This window comes from Lineus longissimus, chromosome 11 (assembly GCF_910592395.1).
Source record: "Lineus longissimus chromosome 11, tnLinLong1.2, whole genome shotgun sequence".
In the NCBI taxonomy this organism is placed as follows: Eukaryota; Metazoa; Nemertea; class Pilidiophora; order Heteronemertea; family Lineidae; genus Lineus; species Lineus longissimus.
Genome location: NC_088318.1, coordinates 4,060,300 through 4,080,561, shown reverse-complemented (window position 1 = coordinate 4,080,561; position 20,262 = coordinate 4,060,300). Strand labels below are relative to the sequence as shown.

General features: G+C 40.9%; 2 protein-coding genes across 4 annotated transcripts; one reads left to right on the top strand and one right to left on the bottom strand.

Annotated features, from left to right (window-relative positions):
- The first annotated feature begins 257 nt into the window (after positions 1 to 257).
- Positions 258 to 6,438, top strand: LOC135495461 (transmembrane protein with metallophosphoesterase domain-like). Its single transcript, XM_064784135.1, has 5 exons — positions 258 to 1,131; positions 1,606 to 1,716; positions 1,904 to 2,066; positions 2,792 to 2,931; positions 3,594 to 6,438. Exons 1-5 carry the CDS (start codon positions 414 to 416, stop codon positions 3,782 to 3,784), a joined length of 1,323 nt encoding a protein of 440 aa, XP_064640205.1. The 5' UTR covers positions 258 to 413; the 3' UTR covers positions 3,785 to 6,438.
- Positions 6,439 to 9,176: 2,738 nt separating this feature from the next.
- LOC135496323 (uncharacterized) lies at positions 9,177 to 17,616 on the bottom strand. 3 transcript variants are annotated; one of them, XM_064785586.1, is made up of 10 exons: positions 17,545 to 17,616; positions 16,720 to 16,810; positions 15,776 to 15,868; positions 14,912 to 15,007; positions 14,331 to 14,402; positions 13,164 to 13,343; positions 12,429 to 12,545; positions 11,906 to 12,048; positions 11,586 to 11,723; positions 9,177 to 11,042 (listed from the first exon to the last, which is right to left on the bottom strand). In XM_064785586.1, the coding sequence occupies exons 2-10, from the start codon at positions 16,793 to 16,795 to the stop codon at positions 10,971 to 10,973; spliced, it is 987 nt and encodes a 328-aa protein (XP_064641656.1). In that variant the 5' UTR covers positions 16,796 to 16,810; positions 17,545 to 17,616; the 3' UTR covers positions 9,177 to 10,970. The 3 variants fall into 3 exon arrangements, with proteins under 3 accessions (XP_064641656.1, XP_064641658.1, XP_064641657.1); XM_064785588.1 differs by having other exon boundaries at positions 17,465 to 17,551; XM_064785587.1 differs by lacking the exon at positions 17,545 to 17,616 and adding an exon at positions 16,988 to 17,061.
- Between the last annotated feature and the right edge of the window lie 2,646 nt (positions 17,617 to 20,262).

Below are 20,262 nucleotides of genomic sequence, written 5' to 3'. Positions count from 1 at the left end.
TAAGTGGTGCACATAGCTGCGTCTATTCGGTGTTCTATCAGTATTTTATTTCAAAGAACATATATAATAAATCATTCATTCATGCATTTAGATATTTCTCTGGTTTTAAATGGGTAAAATCTGGTGTTTTGCTGATGTAAAAATAAGTATTTGAGCTGACAGGTGCATTTCCGCATTGCTTACCACATTAACAATAATAGAACATGTAAACATTGCCTTTTAAACTTCATCCGAAACAAAAAATGACTAATGACAGGATTTTTCTGGCAAGAATTTAGATTTTTTTGTTTGAAACAATCATTTATTGGCCGTAATCAATGATTTTAGAGATGAGGGGGGTCTATCATTGTTATTGTTGTAAACGACACTATTCCAAAAACAAGAAATATTTATGATTTTTGTGTAACATCGACATGGCTAGCACAACAAAGTGGTTTGTGTGGGCCTCTGCCCTTTCCCTGGTGGAAATAGGACTTTTATTCTCCCAAAGTGAAGTGAGAAGAATAGGTTACGCATCCCAGTTTTACTTAGCAGTTGTATGTTTTGTTGTATACAGCTCAAGTTGTGTGGTGGAACAGGTTTCGACCGAAATGTACGACCTCGGATATTTCAAAACAAGTCCAAAAGTGTGCTGGTTGGCTAGGCTTGCCCTGGCAGTAGTGACTATGTTTCTTGCCCCAATGTGTATTGTAGTCATCGGAGTTAACCGCCACATAGTTGGCATCAATCCAAGTTTTTTTACGATGCTCTTTTACATTTGTTTTGGTTTCACGTTCCATTTGTTAACAATCACGTGGACTATGAACAGTCTTGCAAGGGTGATACGTTTCATTTATCGCTGCCTCATACAAGAGAAGGGACCACTCATTGAACAAACTGTTCGATCTCAACATAACTTTGCTCAACTGAAAGCCCTCCTTGGTTTCATCTACGCCTTTTTCATATCTTTTTACGGAGTGTACTACGCATTTCAACCGCCTATTATTAGAAAAGTTCACATTCCCATTGAGAATCTTTCGAAGTCATTTGACGGGTTCAGAATCGTTCAACTATGTGATATTCATCTGGGACCGACAGTCGGAAAGGAACAGTTGGAAGAAGTTATAGATGCCGTCCAAAAGCTTCACCCAGGTAATGCTGGAAAGTACCTCTCATTCACATGAAAGGTTGTAATAAATGCCATAACCCATTTGACTTTAATCCTCATCAATCAGAATAAAAGTTTTGACTGAGTTTATAAGGGATGGTCAGAAGATTGTAAATGGGAAAGCTGGAAGATTGTAATTGTGTAAGGGAAAGCTTGAATTGAAGATTGTATGAAGGAAAGCTGGAAGATAGTATACTAAGGAGAAAGCTGGATGAGAAAAAGGTACAGGATCATTTTTGGGAAGAATGGTATTGACTCTGAATGCAGCTCACTTGCCAGATTGGGACAGCTTATACAATACATCATATATGTACATGTACTTCATTGGGGTTTCAAATCTAAATATCGTTACAGAAAAAAGTCTGACTGTTACTGTTAGTGTTAGAAGCACATGTAGGCCTTAATACCACTTCATACACATACATGTATCAATAGCGTTTCTTTGTAACTTTTTCCAGATTTGATTGTCATCACCGGAGATTTGGTGGACGGCCATGTCCAAGATCTTATGGATGCTGTTGAACCAGCTAAACATTTACAAGCACCATATGGAAAGTTTTTTGTTTCTGGTAAGTCAGTGTTGGCTTGTATTACTCCTCTTTCAAAGATCATAAAGACCAAGTCAAATGGGGCTGAAAAATGGGTTTATTTACTCTTATTTTGATAACCAAGATCATCATTCTTGCATTGGATAATAAAATAAAGTCTTCAAGTTAAAAATCAGCTTCTCATCATATATATGTTTGTCTGATTCAGGTAACCATGAATACCTCACAAGGGATGTGGATAACTGGTTTAGACACCTCCGAACACTAGGTTTTGGTATCCTCCACAATGACAACACAAAGATCAAGAAACCTGACTCGTCTGATGAGTTTTGTTTGGCTGGGGTGGATGACCATGATGCCACAAAGTTCAGGTAAGATCGACGCTGACCTAATCATAATTTACACAGGACCTGGCAAGAAAATGCAGTTGGAGAGCAAAGTTTAGTCACTAGGTACTCCCACCCGAGATAGTAGAGTTCGAATTGTAAATGTACAGGCCAAAAGCTTGGGGTAGTTATTAAGCGATTGAAACCAAATTGGATTTGGCGCTGTAGAAGTCTTGTCACAGAATGACAATTCTTTTAATTCTTGATTATATCTTAGATACAAGTCACTTTATCCTGGCACAAAAAATTGCTTTAGGCAACATAGCCTATGGAGGTAACTGTATTGCCTTAGTAATTCAATATTGGTGACGGCCTTTTTCAATAATCCTTAATGAGGGAACAAATCTCAAGTACATCAACTGTATCTCTAAAGGCCTTTTCAGTGCACCTGTCACAAGTGAGATTGTGATTGCCCAATTGAAGCGGATTGTGACTATCACTCAGGAACAGGTGCGACAGGTTTTCTCCTATCTACCATGTCAATGGTATAAGATGGAGACAACGCAGACCCACGCAGCCCACACTCAGCTGAATGAAGCTTGGCCTTTTTACAGTGTCTACATACATCATCGACTGATGATCTCTTGTATACCTAAGCTGGAAGTCTGATGGGTGCATGCGTACACCAGAGGAGGGGTCACAGAAAAAAGGAAGTGTGATTTGTACTAAACGAACTGCCTTTAATCAAATTTCTTGCTATTCTCTTTCAGTTACAAAGGCCATGGCATGGACCTGGACAAAGCAGTTTCAACCTGTGACCCAAAATACCCAATCATACTTCTTGCCCATCAACCAAATGCAGCTAAAATGGCTCTGGAATCAAAGCATGATATTAAACTTGTTTTATCTGGTAAGATTTATTTGAACCTTGTGACAGATTGTATTAAAAACACTGAAAATACAGCTGCTTAAACAGTTTTTCAGCCCATTTATGATTCAAAGCAGGAAGATCACCTGGTGCAGGTATTGATTTGTGTACCGGTAACAAGTGTATTCATTTCACAGCAGTCTCCAGTTGAGGGCCACTCAGATTACATTTCAACAACATACTGCAACTTTTACTAAAGATGAGAACTGAGAGACTCATGATGAGTTGAGAAGAGGAGCCTCATAGCCGAGTGGTTAACACTGCTGGCTACAAGGCAATAGGGCCCAGGTTCAATCCTGGGAGACCCAGGATTGGATATCTGGATGACTTGCTGTGACTTTAAAGGAACTAAAGTTCCTGGCTCCTCACAGTCCTACAAATGAAATGTAAAACTGAGATTCCTCATATCCATGCCAAGGCAATCAAAAGACCCCATGAGTAGCTTGTGATGGACTCTACTTCTGGCCAAAGATGGTGTCGCTAAGCCAATAAACCCATTCGGCAGCTACCGTAAAAATGTTCATCATGGCTTGGAGGAGGAATATTCCGTTGAGAATACTTTCTCGAAGTGTAGAGTGGATGCTGAAGGAGAAGAAGAGCAAGTGGGAAAAAGCAAAAACTAATTCTAGATTTTACAATTTCAGGCCATACACACGGTGGTCAGATGTTCCCTGGCAGTATTCTCGTCTACTTAGTCAACACCTATTACGCAGGATTATACAAAGTCGGCAAAAGCAATTACGTTTATGTTTCCGAGGGCGCCATCTATTGGGGAATTCCAATGAGAATCCTGTCGACAAAGGAGATCACAGAAATTGTTTTGCAGGCGTCGTGAGGTTGAAAGAATCTAGCTTCCGATGAAGCAGAGGTTAAGGGAGATGTTCTTGATAACTATCAGTATGAAAATATGGGAACAGGCGGCACTGTGTACAGTTCCTTAAAGCATAGATACTTTTAAATAGACCTCCAGACGCGTTTCGCCTCATTTATTTTGCATCGCATAGGCTCGTCAGTGGGGTTACGATGTGAATTGTCAGATGGTTTTTGTCAAGTGACAGGTCTGACGTCGCTGGCTACTGTGCTTGTTGTGGCGACGTTACGTTGGTTGTGACGCATTGCTACACTGTTGATAACTCCGGCGTCACGAAGCTGGCCTCGGGTGTACACAGTGCCGCCTGTTCCCATATTTTCATACCTAGATAAGTATCAGTGCCAGTGTTCAGTCGGGCAAGGATCGCTGATGGCCCGATTGTGGCGGGGTTTAGCTATTGCCCAGCAATCAGCCTGTGTCGGCCTCCACTCGCCATTTACAACGCAGACGCAGTTTGATCAATAGGGACTCCTCAGTCCAGTTGTGTCTGCAGATGGCCAAATATAAAATACATTTTTGCTCCTATCAACAATATAGGCCCACAGCATTTTACATGCATGAGTTGAGGGTGCCTTGCCAGTATTAGCTCTTCACTCGGCTCTCTGTTTCCTCCAGTCTATTATCCAGTATCGTTTACAGAGTTTCTGAAATCAAAGTTGATGCTCAGCTCTAATCTCAATATTTTTATAGCAAGAAATCAAAGGGGGCATTTTAGACTTTCGGCATGTTCAAAATTCAGGCCCGTATTGTGTATCCGTATTGTTACTTTACATATGGTGTTTTCACATCCTGCACATTCCCGATGCGTGATAAGCGATAGGGACACTGATTTACATGTAAATGATCCATCATTGTAAAGTTACTTGGAAGAACCATTTTCATTTCACCTATCAAAAGTGTGCCGGATATGAAAATGTCTTACGTTATATCGATAGAGACACGTAACACGGGCAAGAATTTTGAACTTGCTGAAAGTCCCTATTATGGTTTTGGTTTGGTATGCTTTTTGATGAAATCGTTTCGTCGAGCTTTTACTTGTAGTGCTGGCCCAATGACATTTGGACAAAATAATAAATTTCATCCCAACCTTTGCTAGATTAGAAGGATGAAGGTGCTTTCAATCTAGGCTGTGGCTATTTGTACAGCACCATAGTTATGTTGTTTTTCCATTGATTCACCTGCTCAGACTCATTGCTTTTGTAGTATGTTGAAACCGTTTACTTGGCATATTAAATGTATAGGCTTTCAGTTTCCAATGCAGTGGAACCTCCCTTAGCGGACACCTCTCTATTAAGGACACCCTCTCAAGTAAAACTAAAAGACGCTGCATCTGGTTCCAAATGGGTCATTTCCATTGAAAGTTACCTTTGTAATCACGACATCTCTTAATCGAGGGCAGTTTTTGTCAGTCCAAAGGGTGGCCTTAATAGAGAGGTTCTAATGTCCTTATTTACTTAGTCCTTCATGCCTAGTAGACACATTCAGGCTTCAATCGTCATTTTCCACCAAAGATATATAAGCGACCCTTATATATTTTTGGTATTTTTCAACCTGTTGGTGAATTGCTCAAAATGTCAAGCTTAAGTTCGTCAAATTATTTTATCTCTGGTGTCTATGGTGTTAATGTATTAATGGCACGTTAGCTTTAATCTTTGCTTGGTGCGAATTGGCGATTTACAGGAATAATCAAAAAATATATAACCTGTATATCCCAAATAAGTTTTCTTTGATACTTTTTTGTAATAGTAGTTTTGAGTCGAATATCGGGGAAAAAGCATTCAAAACAATTGTTGTTACTAACGCTGGTGTCGATTTTTGTTGCTGTTAAAGGGGTTTTGTTGTCTTACGTCTTGTTGTCACCACTATGGTGGTGTCATGGTAGTCTTGTTGTCACCACTATGGTGGTGTCATGGTAGTCTTGTTGTCACCACTATGGTGGTGTCATGGTAGTCTTGTTGTCACCGCTACGGTGGTGTCATGGTAGTCTTGTTGTCACCACTACGGTGGTGTCATGGTAGTCTTGTTGTCACCACTATGGTGGTGTCATGGTAGTCTTGTTGTCACCACTACGGTGGTGTCATGGTAGTCTTGTTGTCACCACTATGGTGGTGTCATGGTAGTCTTGTTGTCACCACTATGGTGGTGTCATGATAGTTAACTTTTAACTATGGTGGTGCCATGGTAGTTAACTTTTAACTATGGTGGTGTCATGGTAGTTAACTTTTAACTATGGTGTTGTCATGGTCGTTAACTTTTAACTATGGTGGTGCCATGGTAGTTAACTTTTAACTATGGTGGTGTCATGGTAGTTAACTTTTAACTATGGTGGTGTCATGGTAGTTAACTTTTAACTATGGTGGTGTCATGGTAGTTAACTTTTAACTACCATGACACCACCACAGTGGTGACAATAAAAGGAGTTAAGTTTAAATGTTTTATCAAGTATGGCTACTTGGGTTTATGTGTGAGGTTATTGGCAGCTGTTTTACAAATATAATTGTATTGGTTACTTAACGCATGTCACTGATATTGATATGATCAAGAATTGATAAAGACTAGCCGTTATTAATTAATAAAGACTAGTCTTTATTAATTAATAAAGACTAGTCTTTAATAAAGACTAGCCTTTGTTAATTAATAAAGACTAGTCTTTAATAAAGACTAGCCTTTGTTAATTAATAAAGTCTTTATTAATTAATAAAGACTAGTCTTTAATAAAGACTAGCCTTTGTTAATTCTTGATATAATGTTACGTTGTAAATTAAATTGAATAAACAATTTTTAATACATAAATTTTTTGCAACACCGGTGTTTGGTTACATGGACTAATAGTTGAATCAAAACATACTGGTACCAGTTAGTTAAAGAAATTTCAGGATCTGGTGTGCACATGTTCATGTGTGTACTACATGTACACGTGTACATGTATATACTACATGTACTACATGTAGATACGTGTACATTTGGATTTGATACTTACTGTTATACATCATTTATCAGTTTTTCAGAAATTGAAGAAAAAAATATTTTCTTCAGAAATCATTACTTTGACCTCCCCAGGCTCATTCTAACCATCGCTCAATGAATGCATCCAGATAACTTCATGTAGAATACCCTCAATCGAAGTCCAAAAATTGTAAAGAAATTACTTTTTTACAAATACATGTAACAAAATTTGGGTCTGTGCAAAATTTGTTAGAAGACACCAGCAGGTTCGACCAGTTTAGATCAAAAGCCAGTGAAGTCACTGTTCATCATTGTTGTTCCTCATTGTCATTCTTCACTTTTGACATCATTTGCTGGCTCTGTTCGCTCATCCTGCATGACGTCGTGTGATGTCATTTGTTGTTGGCATTGTTGTTACGAAGTTCTCACGTGGCCTTGAAAAGCTACGCAACTTACTGCGACATCTGTGGGGTTTATCGAAACTCCACTTCTCGTTCTAGTGTGCAATAGTGCACCCTTGAAAGGTCATCCTCTTCCCCGTTCGCTCAAATATGTTCCCTAGTTAATGGAGTATGTCTGTTGCAAATACCTATCCCTCCACTCATTGCATTTTGAGTCCAGGAGAAACGTTTCATAATCGAGCTAAAATCAGTACAATGCCCAACTACAGTGGAACCTCCCTTAGCGGACACCTCTCCATTAAGGGCAACCTCTTTATTAAGGACACTAGTTTGGGTCCCGAGTTGGTTGTTTCCATTTACTTTGACCTCTTTGATCAGGACACCTCTCTTTTAAGGACAGCACTTGTCAGTCTCAAGGGTGTCCTTAATAGAGAGGTTCTACTGTATTAAACTTTCTGTGGCTGATTTTATTACACATTTCAACAATGGTTTTACACAAAAGCATACTACATGTAGTAGGCAGCTGGTCTATTGTTGTCGAATCAAGGTTCATTTTCACGATGAAATAAAATGTTTTCATACCGAACTCTGTTTCTTTGAGTCCATTTATTGAAAGAATTGTTGTCTTGTCCTGCAGACGACCCAGCAGTATGATACTAGCATATTGAACACTATGCCTTCTTGCCTTCTTGGGGGTCATTGAAAAGCTCAGTGATGTTGAAAAGGCTGGATTACTAGACTCCCTGAAAGTCTCGCTCCCTCTTCCCCCTAATGAGATACTAAATGGAAGTGAATTGACTGCATCCATCTGCCACATTTACTGCCAAGATCAATAGAAGAGATGAAATGGCAGTTTCCATTCAAACCGCTCTATTTTGGAAAACAAAATTGTTTAAGCGACATATGTTTTCATTATAAATATTGATCCACTCGCGACATGTCCATGTTTTCATTATACATATCGATCCACTCAGGTCTGTTTTAAGATGCCTTCAACCATGACTCTAACTGGGGAAGAAGAAGTTGCTTATTGCCTCGCTGTACTATCTACTGGTCTCAAACCGCTTTACAATCACAAACATTATTACCCAACCTATCAAGAAACCGTTCTCGAGAACCAAGGGCAGCCCCAATCTAGCGCAGGCAAGGATATTTCAGGCAAGTTGAGAGTTACAAAGTGGCACTGGCCAGGATCGGACCCGGGACCTCCCAATCATAAGGTCGACGTTCAACCATTGTGCCACTGTGCTCCCTGATTATCAGTACTGCTTGAGCACTTGTGGACTTGGGCGTGGTTTCCAATGTCTCCGTTGCACACTCCCCGGTACAACCAATGAGAATGTCCAATAAGCCAAACAGATGTTCATTTTGTGTGGGGCGCGTCACAGCAAGGAAAAACACCACGTGCGAAGTCTACGGAAACGCAACCTCTGGGGCCTAGCAAGGAAAAACACCATGTGCGAAGTCTACGGAAACGCAACCTCTGGGGCCTAGCAAGGAAAAACACCATGTGCGAAGTCTACGGAAACGCAACCTCTGGGGCCTTTGGCATTGCTGTATGATGTTCAGTAAGGATGTCAAAATGAACTGGGCCAATCTTTAGAGCAAAGTCCAAGGGTCTAGATATACAAAAGGACATCTCTAGTAGTACACCCTTGAGTCAAAACCTTGACAGTTAGTCGAGGGGATTTGGGACATTGCCATCTCTATAAGGACATCCTTGGACCAAAGTATCCAGACACTGATGTCACATATGATTCCCAAGTACATACGTTGGTGGCTCTTTATCTTCGAACCTCATGTCAAAGTCATTTGGCATCCTTTGTGAGGAATAATGGCATTTTAAAGGAATGCAGGTCACTCATTTCAGTATTTCCTCCCTCAATTTCATCTCCGACAACAGATTATGTCTGGTCTCCGAAGACAAGCAAACGGTATATTCAATCTCATGCAGACCCATGCTATCAAATAAAGAAAGTCAAAAGTAAGATTGAACGAGTAGTGTTAACATTATGTTTATTCATTAATCAATGCATATAAAAATGTTTCAACAATATTGGATAGAAATATGTTTGGCCCTATGTTGCAGAGGATTGTATCCCATTTCCCTTTTAGAGTCCCAATCATCATACACTAATTTGTTGTTGTTGAAGCTCTAATTTGGTTACTGGATTAATTGGATCACTTTAAAGTGTGTACGGCGAAATAGCTGTAGGCGAAATGATTGTAGGCGAAATGGCTAGTAGGCGAAATGGCTGTAGGCGAAATGATTGTAGGCGAAATGGCTGTAGGCGAAATGATTGTAGGCGAAATGGCTGTAGGCGAAATGGCTGTAGGCAAAATGACTGTAGGCAAAATGATTGTAGGCGAAATGATTGTAGGCAAAATGGCTGTAGGCAAAATGGCTGTAGGCAAAATGGCTGTAGGCGAAATGGCTGTAGGCGAAATGATTGTAGGCAAAATGATTGTAGGCAAAATGATTGTAGGCGAAATGGCTGTAGACGAAATGGCTGTAGGCGAAATGATTGTAGGCGAAATGGCTGTAGGCGAAATGATTGTAGGCGAAATGGCTGTAGGCGAAATGATTGTAGGCAAAATGGCTGTAGGCGAAATGGCTGTAGGCGAAATGGCTGTAGGCGAAATGGCTGTAGGCGAAATGATTGTAGGCGAAATGGCTGTAGGCGAAATGGCTGTAGGATTTTTCAAAATTGAGATTCTCAGCAAATTTTTGCTGCCTTTAATAGGAACAAAACTAACTAATTTCTGTATTCTGTTTTCTATATGCACATTTGCCTAAATACGTATAAATATCGTACCTGTATATACATGTATATACAAAAAATTGTGGTCATTATGAATGGCACAGTCCCAAAAGGGTTGAAAGTATAAAGATAATTTACATGTAGGCCTATGTAACCACTACAACACCGTAAAAAAATAATAATTACAGTAAAATTTTTAATTTATGCAGAGTAAGTTGTAAGATAACGTAAAACATTGCTAAAAACACCTACAACTGCGACTACAAATATATACACGATGTACATAAGTTTAAACAGTATCATGAAAGACCATCATCAAATCTAAATCACCTTTAGTATTACTTGTATTTTCAACTATTGTTTATACTGGCTCAGCCGATAGAGTCAACATGTGTAAAAACTGAAAACCACAGGTTATGCGAGTATGCAAATGGGACATGTGGATCCTTTAGCCAGAGTCGATTATGCTTAATATTTTACACATATTTAAATATATTTTATATTTTATAAATACAATGTACACAGAATGATTTAAGTCTTCACCAACAGCTCTTACGGTCCTCCTAGTTCAAATATAGAATTTGAATAGAACCGCAACAGAAATTATATATCTAACATTATATACCCACAATATATCTAGCATTACATGGTATATCTTACAGTTTACATAGAGGTTTTAGTTCATCCACTGATACAAGTACAGAAATTGTTGCGAAAACTTCTGGATTCTGGCAAGTCATTTTCAACCTTTATCACAGCAAAACTGAGTTTTGGATATACATGTACTGTATACCATTGCGTCACATTGGCAAATGTCAGAATTTATAAGACTGAATACACTTTACATCCTGCATAAAAAAGATTTCGCTGAACTGCCCATATCCCGATAGTAAAGTGTATCCCACTTTGCATTCGTAATTTAATAAAACGTCTCTGAATCCCCATGTGAATTAATGTCCTTTAGAAGCTTGTCGTCACGTTGCTTTTTTCCTCGCCACAAGAGGGCGCCAATGTCTATCAGCAGTGCAAGGGTTAATACCGTCATACGCTGCTAGTGCTTGTATAATTTGGGTTGACAGGAGGGATGTGCTCTGAATCTGCATAACTTGGAAGCTGAAAGAGAAAACAAATGTGCCCTATTATACTAAAATGGGTATTAAGCTGTAATGAGGGCACTAGGGAATAGTACCCTTAGGTAGTACCAAGTTTGGTGGAGATCGGTTCATTCGGATGGTGGTAATTGCCCGTAGCATGTTATCTCGACCATAGGGCCTTTGATCTTGACCCCTGAGCCTCCAGTGACACACTGGTATCAACACGGCTGCACGTACCAAGCTTGGTGGAGATCGATTCATTCGTTTGGTGGCAATTGGCCCGTTTTTGTACTACAGGCTTTTTGAACTTGACTTTTACCTTGACCTTTGCCTCCACTGGTACACGGTATCCCCCTGGCTAACATACCAAGTTTGTGGAGATCAGTTAACTTGTTCGGTGGCAATTTGCCAGGTCGTTTAACTTGATCCATAGGGCCTATGACAACGACATTAGACTTTTGACCCTCCAGTGCCACACTAGCACCAGGTATCAACCTGGCTGTCGTTTGTTTTTCTGGTATGGATCCCCTAAGCTCCCACCCAATGGAGAGAATCATCTTACCTGTGTATCTGCTATCCTGAACTGCCTGTCGTTGTCAACTACTTCATCATAGGAAGGGGGTGGCGCTGCAGGATGACTGCTAGCGCTATTAAGACTATGAGAAGAACCAGGTGCCGATGGAACCACTGCGTACGGTAACTAGAAGAACATGATAAATTCCTGTTAGAGCTGCTGCAAAATGGTTGACAATGGTCATAAAGAAACTTAATACATATCAACACGACCTAGCAATGAGTAGTTGAGCAGAAATATCTTTTTCTGTAAAAAAAGACATACCTAACCAGGATCAAATCGTAAATTTCAGCCAATGTTTTACAAACCTGACCGGGAGGAAGAAGCCGTGAGTTTGATCCATGAGGACTTGAAGCGCTTGCTATTTGTGGAGGTCTGGCAATTGGGGTTGCTCCAACTATCGTTGGTCCTCCGGTAGGCCCACCACCGCGTTGACGCGGTGACAAAACTGCTGAAATATGGACGATGAAATATAATGAAACCGGGGGTTCATGCGCAGATAGTTTTCAATCTAATATTCTTTTCTCGTTAAGAGAAACGCCTTTTGGTTTACAGGCAAGATGAATATGCACCAAGTTTCAAATCATATGATAAAAATTTACCAATGATCTAGCGGTTTTAGTGTTTTCGATTTTAGCCACCTGGTGGCAAAATCAGGAATCGACTGGACCAAAATTTGGTCTCCCCGGTGTCATTTCATAGGGGAACCTATGTACCAAGTTTCAAGTTGATACCTCCAGATGCAAACCTGCTAACGGACGATGACAACTACGGACTCTGCGCAATGAAACTAGGTCAGGTCTTCTTGTGTCAAAGTAAAAAACAACTCACTTCCACGTCCTCCACGATTCGTGTTCCTTTTTCGTACCATGCAGAGAATACACACAAGTATCAAAATGAACACTCCTACGCTGACAGAGACTCCAATGGCAATAGACATGGTGTCCACTGAAAGAATATAACATGACACAGTTAATGCACAGAAGTAACAAATGAAAATTCCTAAGCTTATACAGACTCCAACTGTAAAGGGTTCAACGTCCCCTAAAGCAGTACAACTACAAGATATTATGCCCAGTTGGTTATAGTGTTTCTCCTGTAGGAGGCCGTTCTAGAAAGCACTAGAAAATGTACACAATCATTCTACAAACAGCAGGTCTATTTCTGTTATTTCAACAACTATTGGTCCACTGCTCTACCGATTGAGGTTTCAAAAGGTAGTGTTCGACAGTTAGCCCTTTGATGCTGCCGGCCAGGTGTACTTGGTTGGTCTTTTAGTTCCCTGTGATCTAGACCAGGTACTCTCGGATAAGCCGTACCCTTTTAACACTATATATACAGTCTCTTGCCGACAATTCTTTTGAAAACGTCTGCGGTACCGTCTGACATCATCTTTGAACACTAATCGTTCAATTAGTAATTTTGATTGGGATAAGTGGTTCGCAATTTCACACGCTAGATGACAGTTGTGGCCTGGTTGGGCACGATTGTGAGGAAACATATGCGGTGGCATTAAAGGGCTTTCAGTTTATTCAATAGGAGAACACGTCAGTTTAATTCTCTCACCTGCTGGGCCACTGACATCCGTCGTGTCTCTCCCTGATGACCCTGACCCTGACGACCCTGACCCTGAAGACCCACAATTCCTTTCATCTGAATAGTCTCCACAGTCATTGAATCCATTACACTGTTTGTAACTGGCAATACAAATCCCTGTATTTGCACATCGGAAAGTGAAACAAGGATCTGAAAAAATGAAAGATTAAAGGCCTCCACCATTCGTAAAATATTTAAATTTGAGAATTTCCAATTGCGTATGTACGTATTAGAAATAAATTTCTACATTGCCGTTGTGTAAACAGATGCAAAAATACTACAACGGCACACCAAGTTTTAGCAAAATTGCGTGCATGATACTGCACAACACCACTGTGCATACAGCAACTTCATTTCTATTTTCCTGGTCCACCCATAATTACGAAGAAACCTCTTTAATGCGGTTATCTGGGAGAGGACGTTTTTATGAGAAAGATGGTTCAATCAAAACTTTAACACCCAATTTATCATACGGAACATCATATTACAATACTGCCACACATTTCCTCTCAGAAGTTGTGTTGCTACCATAACTCCCAAAACCATGGCAGGCGATCTTGGTCCATGCAAGGAAAGGCTGACAAATGCTAAAGAATGTGATGTCAGTCGTGACATACAAAATGCTCTGTTTTGCGCTCCGAATGACATTCCGTCTTGAACTGCATTCATACTCAATAGAATACTCGATATACCATTGCACGTCCCCTTTAAGCCCCTTATCTCAAAACTGACATGAAATTGCTTCTCTCCACCTAGCAGCCAATACACGGCACATAACCAGCAATGGACCAGCAGCCACAGGGCCAGGGGCAGTGAAACTCCAAGTAACCTTTTGCTACAACGTCAGGTATTTTACAGTGTTCTCCACAAGGCCATTTGTCAGGGTGTCCCATCCTACCTTGGCAGCTTACCACCCTAACTTGGAAGCAGCCAACCTACCTTGTTCTTGACTTTTTGAAGGGTTTCTATAGGGCCACCCGAACTCAACTTGCTGGCCACCCTACCTTCTGTTTCACACTGGCAAAACATTTGGAATATCAAGGGTACCACCTTACCTTGAGAAAGCCAGTAAGGACCCCTGATACAAGCCCTGACCTGATAGGCTGATGTCCAACCACTTCGACAATACTTACTTACCACAAAACGCCAATGTCTTTTCACACCTGTTACTCTGTGGACACTTGACTTTATCACCACCACATGAAAAAGCTGGAAAACAAATGTGCAAATTAGTTTTAACATTTTTATTACCAGCGTATCACCCTCCCTGACGGTACACCCAGATGCCCTTATTGGCCTCAGTCAGTATCAACGCAATTGATGCATCATCAATCAAGTCATAAGCGAGTTTCAGACTGGAACCCAATTGCAGGCCCTGTTGTCCACATGTTCATCAGGCCGAGTCTAGCTTACTGATCTGCGTTAGACGTATAAACAGGAAATGAGAAGGTTCATTTTCACCGCCCGAGAAAATGTAAAATGTAGGGAGAAATGTTGATTGCGCAGAATCCCTTTAAAAGTTGACCTGGTAAATAGTTTCAGGTTTCCAGGTTAAACAATAAAGTACATCCCAATCAGCATCTGTCAGACATAGGCAGAAGGAGATTTGCACAAAATGCCACTCTGGGCAGTCTGCTGTACCCAGTGGTGGTGAATTTAAAGCTAGTGGGAATTGCAGGGAAAAATGGCAGTGAAATATTTGTTTATTTGGCACTCACGGCAATAAAAAGACAACCAAGTACACTTTCCAGGGAAGCCTGGACAGGGACGGTCAAACTTATGTATTGTGTCTGAATTCATGCCACACTCTCTCACTGAAATGGAAAAAGAAAAGTAAAAAAGAAGTTATCTTAAAGGGACACTATAATAAGGCAGCTGCTAGGTAGGCAAGATCAAGTTACACAATATCGGCAATAGGAGTCTCTCCCATCTCACATTATGTCAAAACTATTCACGCTTGTACAACGAATATATAAGAGCTAAATCTAACATGACCCATTGCCCCATTTTAACCCCACTGCTCCTGCCTAGTTCCCCTATCTTATTTGTTGGATTACGAAGTCGCCGGAGGTCATTTTCCAGAAAGTGGAAAAAAGAAAGTCCCGACGACCGTTTTTGACACACTTTTTTCCCTTCCCCAACCATAAAATAGAGAGAAATGAAAAAAGATTTTTCCCAACGACCAATTTCAACAAATTTTTATTTTTTGTGTCCTCTTGTATGATCTGACACTAAAATTGATGAAAAATAAGCATGTTTCAATTTTATTTCCCCGCTCCACATAGATTTTGAGTCTGATGGATTTTTTTTTATTCCCACCCCACATAGCTTTGAGTCTGAAGAAAAATATTATCTTTAATTTTTTAAAAATTTCCATCCCACCCACATAGGTTTCGACTCCAAAGATTCGTTATCCAACAAAACCAACAAGTGTGGCCTAATGAGCGAACATAAGGATCAATCGTCTGCAGGTAAAACAAGTAGTTACTGGGTTTGATATCGAGGCACAGCAGTTATAGTCACATGTGATTTTCGCAGGCAACAGCAATTTGAATTGCCTGTCTGAACTGACTTCAACTTACTGCAACTAAGATCACTGTAAACACAGTTATCTCCATTAAGAAGTCCACAGTAGTACTGATTGAGCGTACCCCTACATTCTGAGCTCGGACTAACTGCAATAAAAAAGTATCACATTTGAATCATACAATTGAAGAACTGTTGTTAGAGAGAATTTCGCCCGGCTGGTTTCAGTTACAATTACACTAATGCATGAAAATGTACCTTCATCTAGCCTGTTACCCAGAGAAAGAAAACTCAATTCGATCTTCTGAACTTGTCATTAGGCAGTGATCGCCAAATATATTCACGATCACAGGCACGACACGAGATACAACAGTGGGAGTGGTATAAAACTTCAAATCTTTGAGGCCATTCGTTAAGAATTTGTAATTTGCAATTGAATTAGAAACTTTCTAATTGCTTAGATACACACTAAATATTAATTTCAGCATTGCCGATGATACACAAATACTTAAACCAAATTTCAACAAATTCATATGCATGATTACTGCACTACAGCACTGTGTATTGTAATAACGGTCTCCACCTGTCCTGAGCTTAAAGGGAACTGGAACCGCCGAGCGATTTATTCAACTTTTCGACTTTCACCGCCCGAGAAAGTCAAACTTCCAACTTCCTATTCGAGTTCAGATTTGTAGTTCCGCCCCCAGTGCCCGAGCATGCGCAGTTCAATTTGTTATTATTGAGAATCATGTGAGAATCACGTGAGTCATGCGATCTTTCATTCATGAGTTTTCGTAGTAAATTCCATAGTAGTGACGTCACTCAATGATTGACAGCTAGGCGCCATGTTTCATTCATGCCTCGTTCTGATCACCCGATACGCGGGAAATAAAAACGAGGTCATACGAACTGGCTTGGCGGTTTCAGTTCCCTTTAACTTGACCCATTTTGATGTGATGGGTCACATGTTATGTGATGCTCTAGATGAATCATGACTTACCGCAGGAAGAATAGTTATCTACGCAGGTGCCGTCAGTGCACTGCCACGACTTATTTCCAGTGCATTTGGAATTCATAGTTTCAGTGATTCACTGAAAAGAAGAAGTGGTCAGAAAGAACATGACAAAATCACATATGATATGGGAGTTGCAAACCCCTGCAACCAAATCTCCCCGCCAGCACCCATAGATTTTAAAATTAACCCCACCCCAACCCAGGGACAACCCGCAGGACCTGAGACGCCAATCATATTATACATTCAGAATTACCTTTTTCGCGGACAATGAGAAGAAGCCACGAGGCAAGCAGACCTATCCACTTCACCGTCACGGCCTGAGACATTCACATTGTCACAGCATAGGCCCCTGAATGCTAATTAGTGGGATTAGCCCGATAATCCCGCTAATTAGCAATAGCATTCAGGGGCCTATGGTGACCTATGGATGGTCACAGCCTTAACTTTTGACACCATCAATGATCAAGAAGAGGAACGTTAAAATAGTAAGTGTGGCATTCGCCCCCCCCCCCAACTGAGCCGTCGTAGGCATGATGAAAGAAACACATGAACAATTGGCTAAATGGAATGAGAGGTTCTCTCCGAAATCGACCAAAGTTTGTGATGGACTGAGCTTCGTCCGAAAATAGATAACTGTTTACACACAAATTGCAGGTACACGTCAACGGGTCATTGTCGGACGTAATCAAAAGTAATCATTGAACTCATGATATCAACCATGTCAACACACCATTAGTTTTCATTGAAGTTCAACTGTATTCCGAGATAAATCACTTTGGTATGTAGAGAGTAAGATTACAATTAACTCACGTTCAAGTTTACGGGCAAGCCGAGTTGGCAAGGAGTGATCCGTCTTAGTTACTGTACTATACTGTAGATGGCTCCACTGTAGCTTGAAATGCAAAATACATTTAAATTCACATTTCTTGTCGATTTCAGCTTCTTCTCACAACATTTTTGCATCATTGCTTGAAATTAGACGTCAATGTATTGATGTGACAATGATGCAATGGAAGAAACTGATGTTCTGGTGAAGAATTTAAGGATAGCATAGGCCTACATTTGCAATTTGCATGGCCATGAGACTAGACTGAGTAGCTAGCCTGGAATTACTGTCGTTTCGCTACATTGCCAGTTCGCTACAAGTCGTTTCGCTACATGGTAGGTCGTTTCGCTACATGGGTGGAGTCGTTTCGCTACATGATGGGTATGGTCGTTTCGCTACATGGAGGACGTTTCGCTACATGGGTGGAGTCGTTTCGCTACATGGATGTAGTCATTATTTTTACTCTATTTTACCCTACTATAATTCCCGGTGGTGACTACAAATTTATTGTAGCACAGTTTGCCGGTAAAAAAACTTATACGGTTTGATGGCGCGCAAGGGGTTCTTGTCGTCCTGGCCTGGGTTAGGCCACATAAAAAAAAGAGTTGGTGATCGTCCCCGCCCGCCCCTACGAAAAACGCCCGGCCCCATTTTTTGTTAAAATCCTAAAAAAGTCTGCGTTGAAGTGCGGTTGAATGACCCCTGTGGAAAGATTCACCACCGGGAATTATAGTAGGGTAAAATAGAGTAAAAATAATGACTACATCCATGTAGCGAAACGACTCCACCCATGTAGCGAAACGTCCTCCATGTAGCGAAACGACCATACCCACATGTAGCGAAACGACTCCACCCATGTAGCGAAACGACCTACCATGTAGCGAAACAACCGCCACATGTAGCGAAACGACTTGTAGCGAACTGGCAATGTAGCGAAACAGCCTGATACCGCTAGCCTGTACCATTACCATAATACCAAGCCCAAGGCATAAGCATGATCATGATGATAGGCCTACCCTTTGCTTTGTCATCCAGTTGAACAGTGGGCCTAAAACATTTATCCTTTGGGTAATTTGGGTCCCGAGTTGGTTTTTTCCATTTAATTTGACCTCTTTGATCAGCACACCTGTCAGTCTCAAGGGTGTCCTTAATAGAGAGGTTCTACTGTATTAAACTTTCTGTGGCTGATTTTATTACACATTTCAACAATGGTTTTACACAAAAGCATACTACATGTAGTAGGCAGCTGGTCTATTGTTGTCGAATCAAGGTTCATTTTCACGATGAAATAAAATGTTTTCATACCGAACTCTGTTTCTTTGAGTCCATTTATTGAAAGAATTGTTGTCTTGTCCTGCAGACGACCCAGCAGTATGATACTAGCAGATTGAACACTATGCCTTCTGGCCTTCTTGGGGGTCATTGAAAAGCTCAGTTGAAAAGGCTGGATTACTCGACTCCCTGAAAGTCTCGCTCCCTCTTCCCCCTAATGAGATACTAAATGGAAGTGAATTGACTGCATCCATCTGCCACATTTACTGCCAAGATCAATAGAAGAGATGAAATGGCAGTTTCCATTCAAACCGCTCTATTTTGGAAAACAAAATTGTTTAAGCGACATATGTTTTCATTATAAATATTGATCCACTCGCGACATGTACATGTTTTCATTATACATATCGATCCACTCAGGTCTGTTTTAAGATGCCTTCAACCATGACTCTAACTGGGGAAGAAGAAGTTGCTTATTGCCTCGCTGTACTATTTACTGGTCTCAAACCGCTTTACAATCACAAACATTATTACCCAACCTATCAAGAAACCGTTCTCGAGAACCACGGGCAGCCCCAATCTAGCGCAGGCAAGGATATTTCAGGCAAGTTGAGAGTTACAAAGTGGCACTGGCCAGGATCGGATCGGGACCTCCCAATCATAAGGTCGACGTTCAACCATTGTGCCACTGCGCTCCCTGATTACTAGTACTGCTTGAGCACTTGTGGACTTGGGCCTGGTTTCCAATGTCTCCATTGCACATTCCCTGGTACAACCAATGAGAAAGTCCAATAAGCCAAACAGATGTTCATTTTGTGTGGCGCGTCACAGGAAGGAAAAACACCATGTGCGAAGTCTACGGAAACGCAACCTCTGGGGCCTAGCAAGGAAAAACACCATGTGCGAAGTCTACGGAAATGCAAGCTCTGGGGCCTTTGGCATTGCTGTATGATGTTCAGCAAGGATGTCAAAATGAACTGGGCCAATCTTTAGAGCCAAGTCCAAGTGTCTAGATATACAGTAGGACATCTCTAGTAGCACACCCTTGAGGATTCTGAAGTCTGTTGGTTGCGACAGCTAATCCAGTCCCAACCTTGACAGTTGGACAAGGGGATTTGGGACATAGCCATCTCTATAAGGACATCCTTGGACCAACATACATGTATCCAGACACTTATGTCACATATGATTCCCAAGTACATGTACATACGTTGGTGGCTCTTTATCTTCGAACCTCATGTCAAAGTCATTTGGCATCCTTTGTGAGGAATTATGGCATTTTAAAGGGGTGAAGGCACTCATTTCAGTATATTTCCTCCCTCAATTTCATCTCCGACAACAGATTATGTCTGGTCTCCGAAGACATGTAACTGGTATATTCAATCTCATGCAGACCCATGCTATCAAATAAAGAAAGTCGAAAGTCAGAC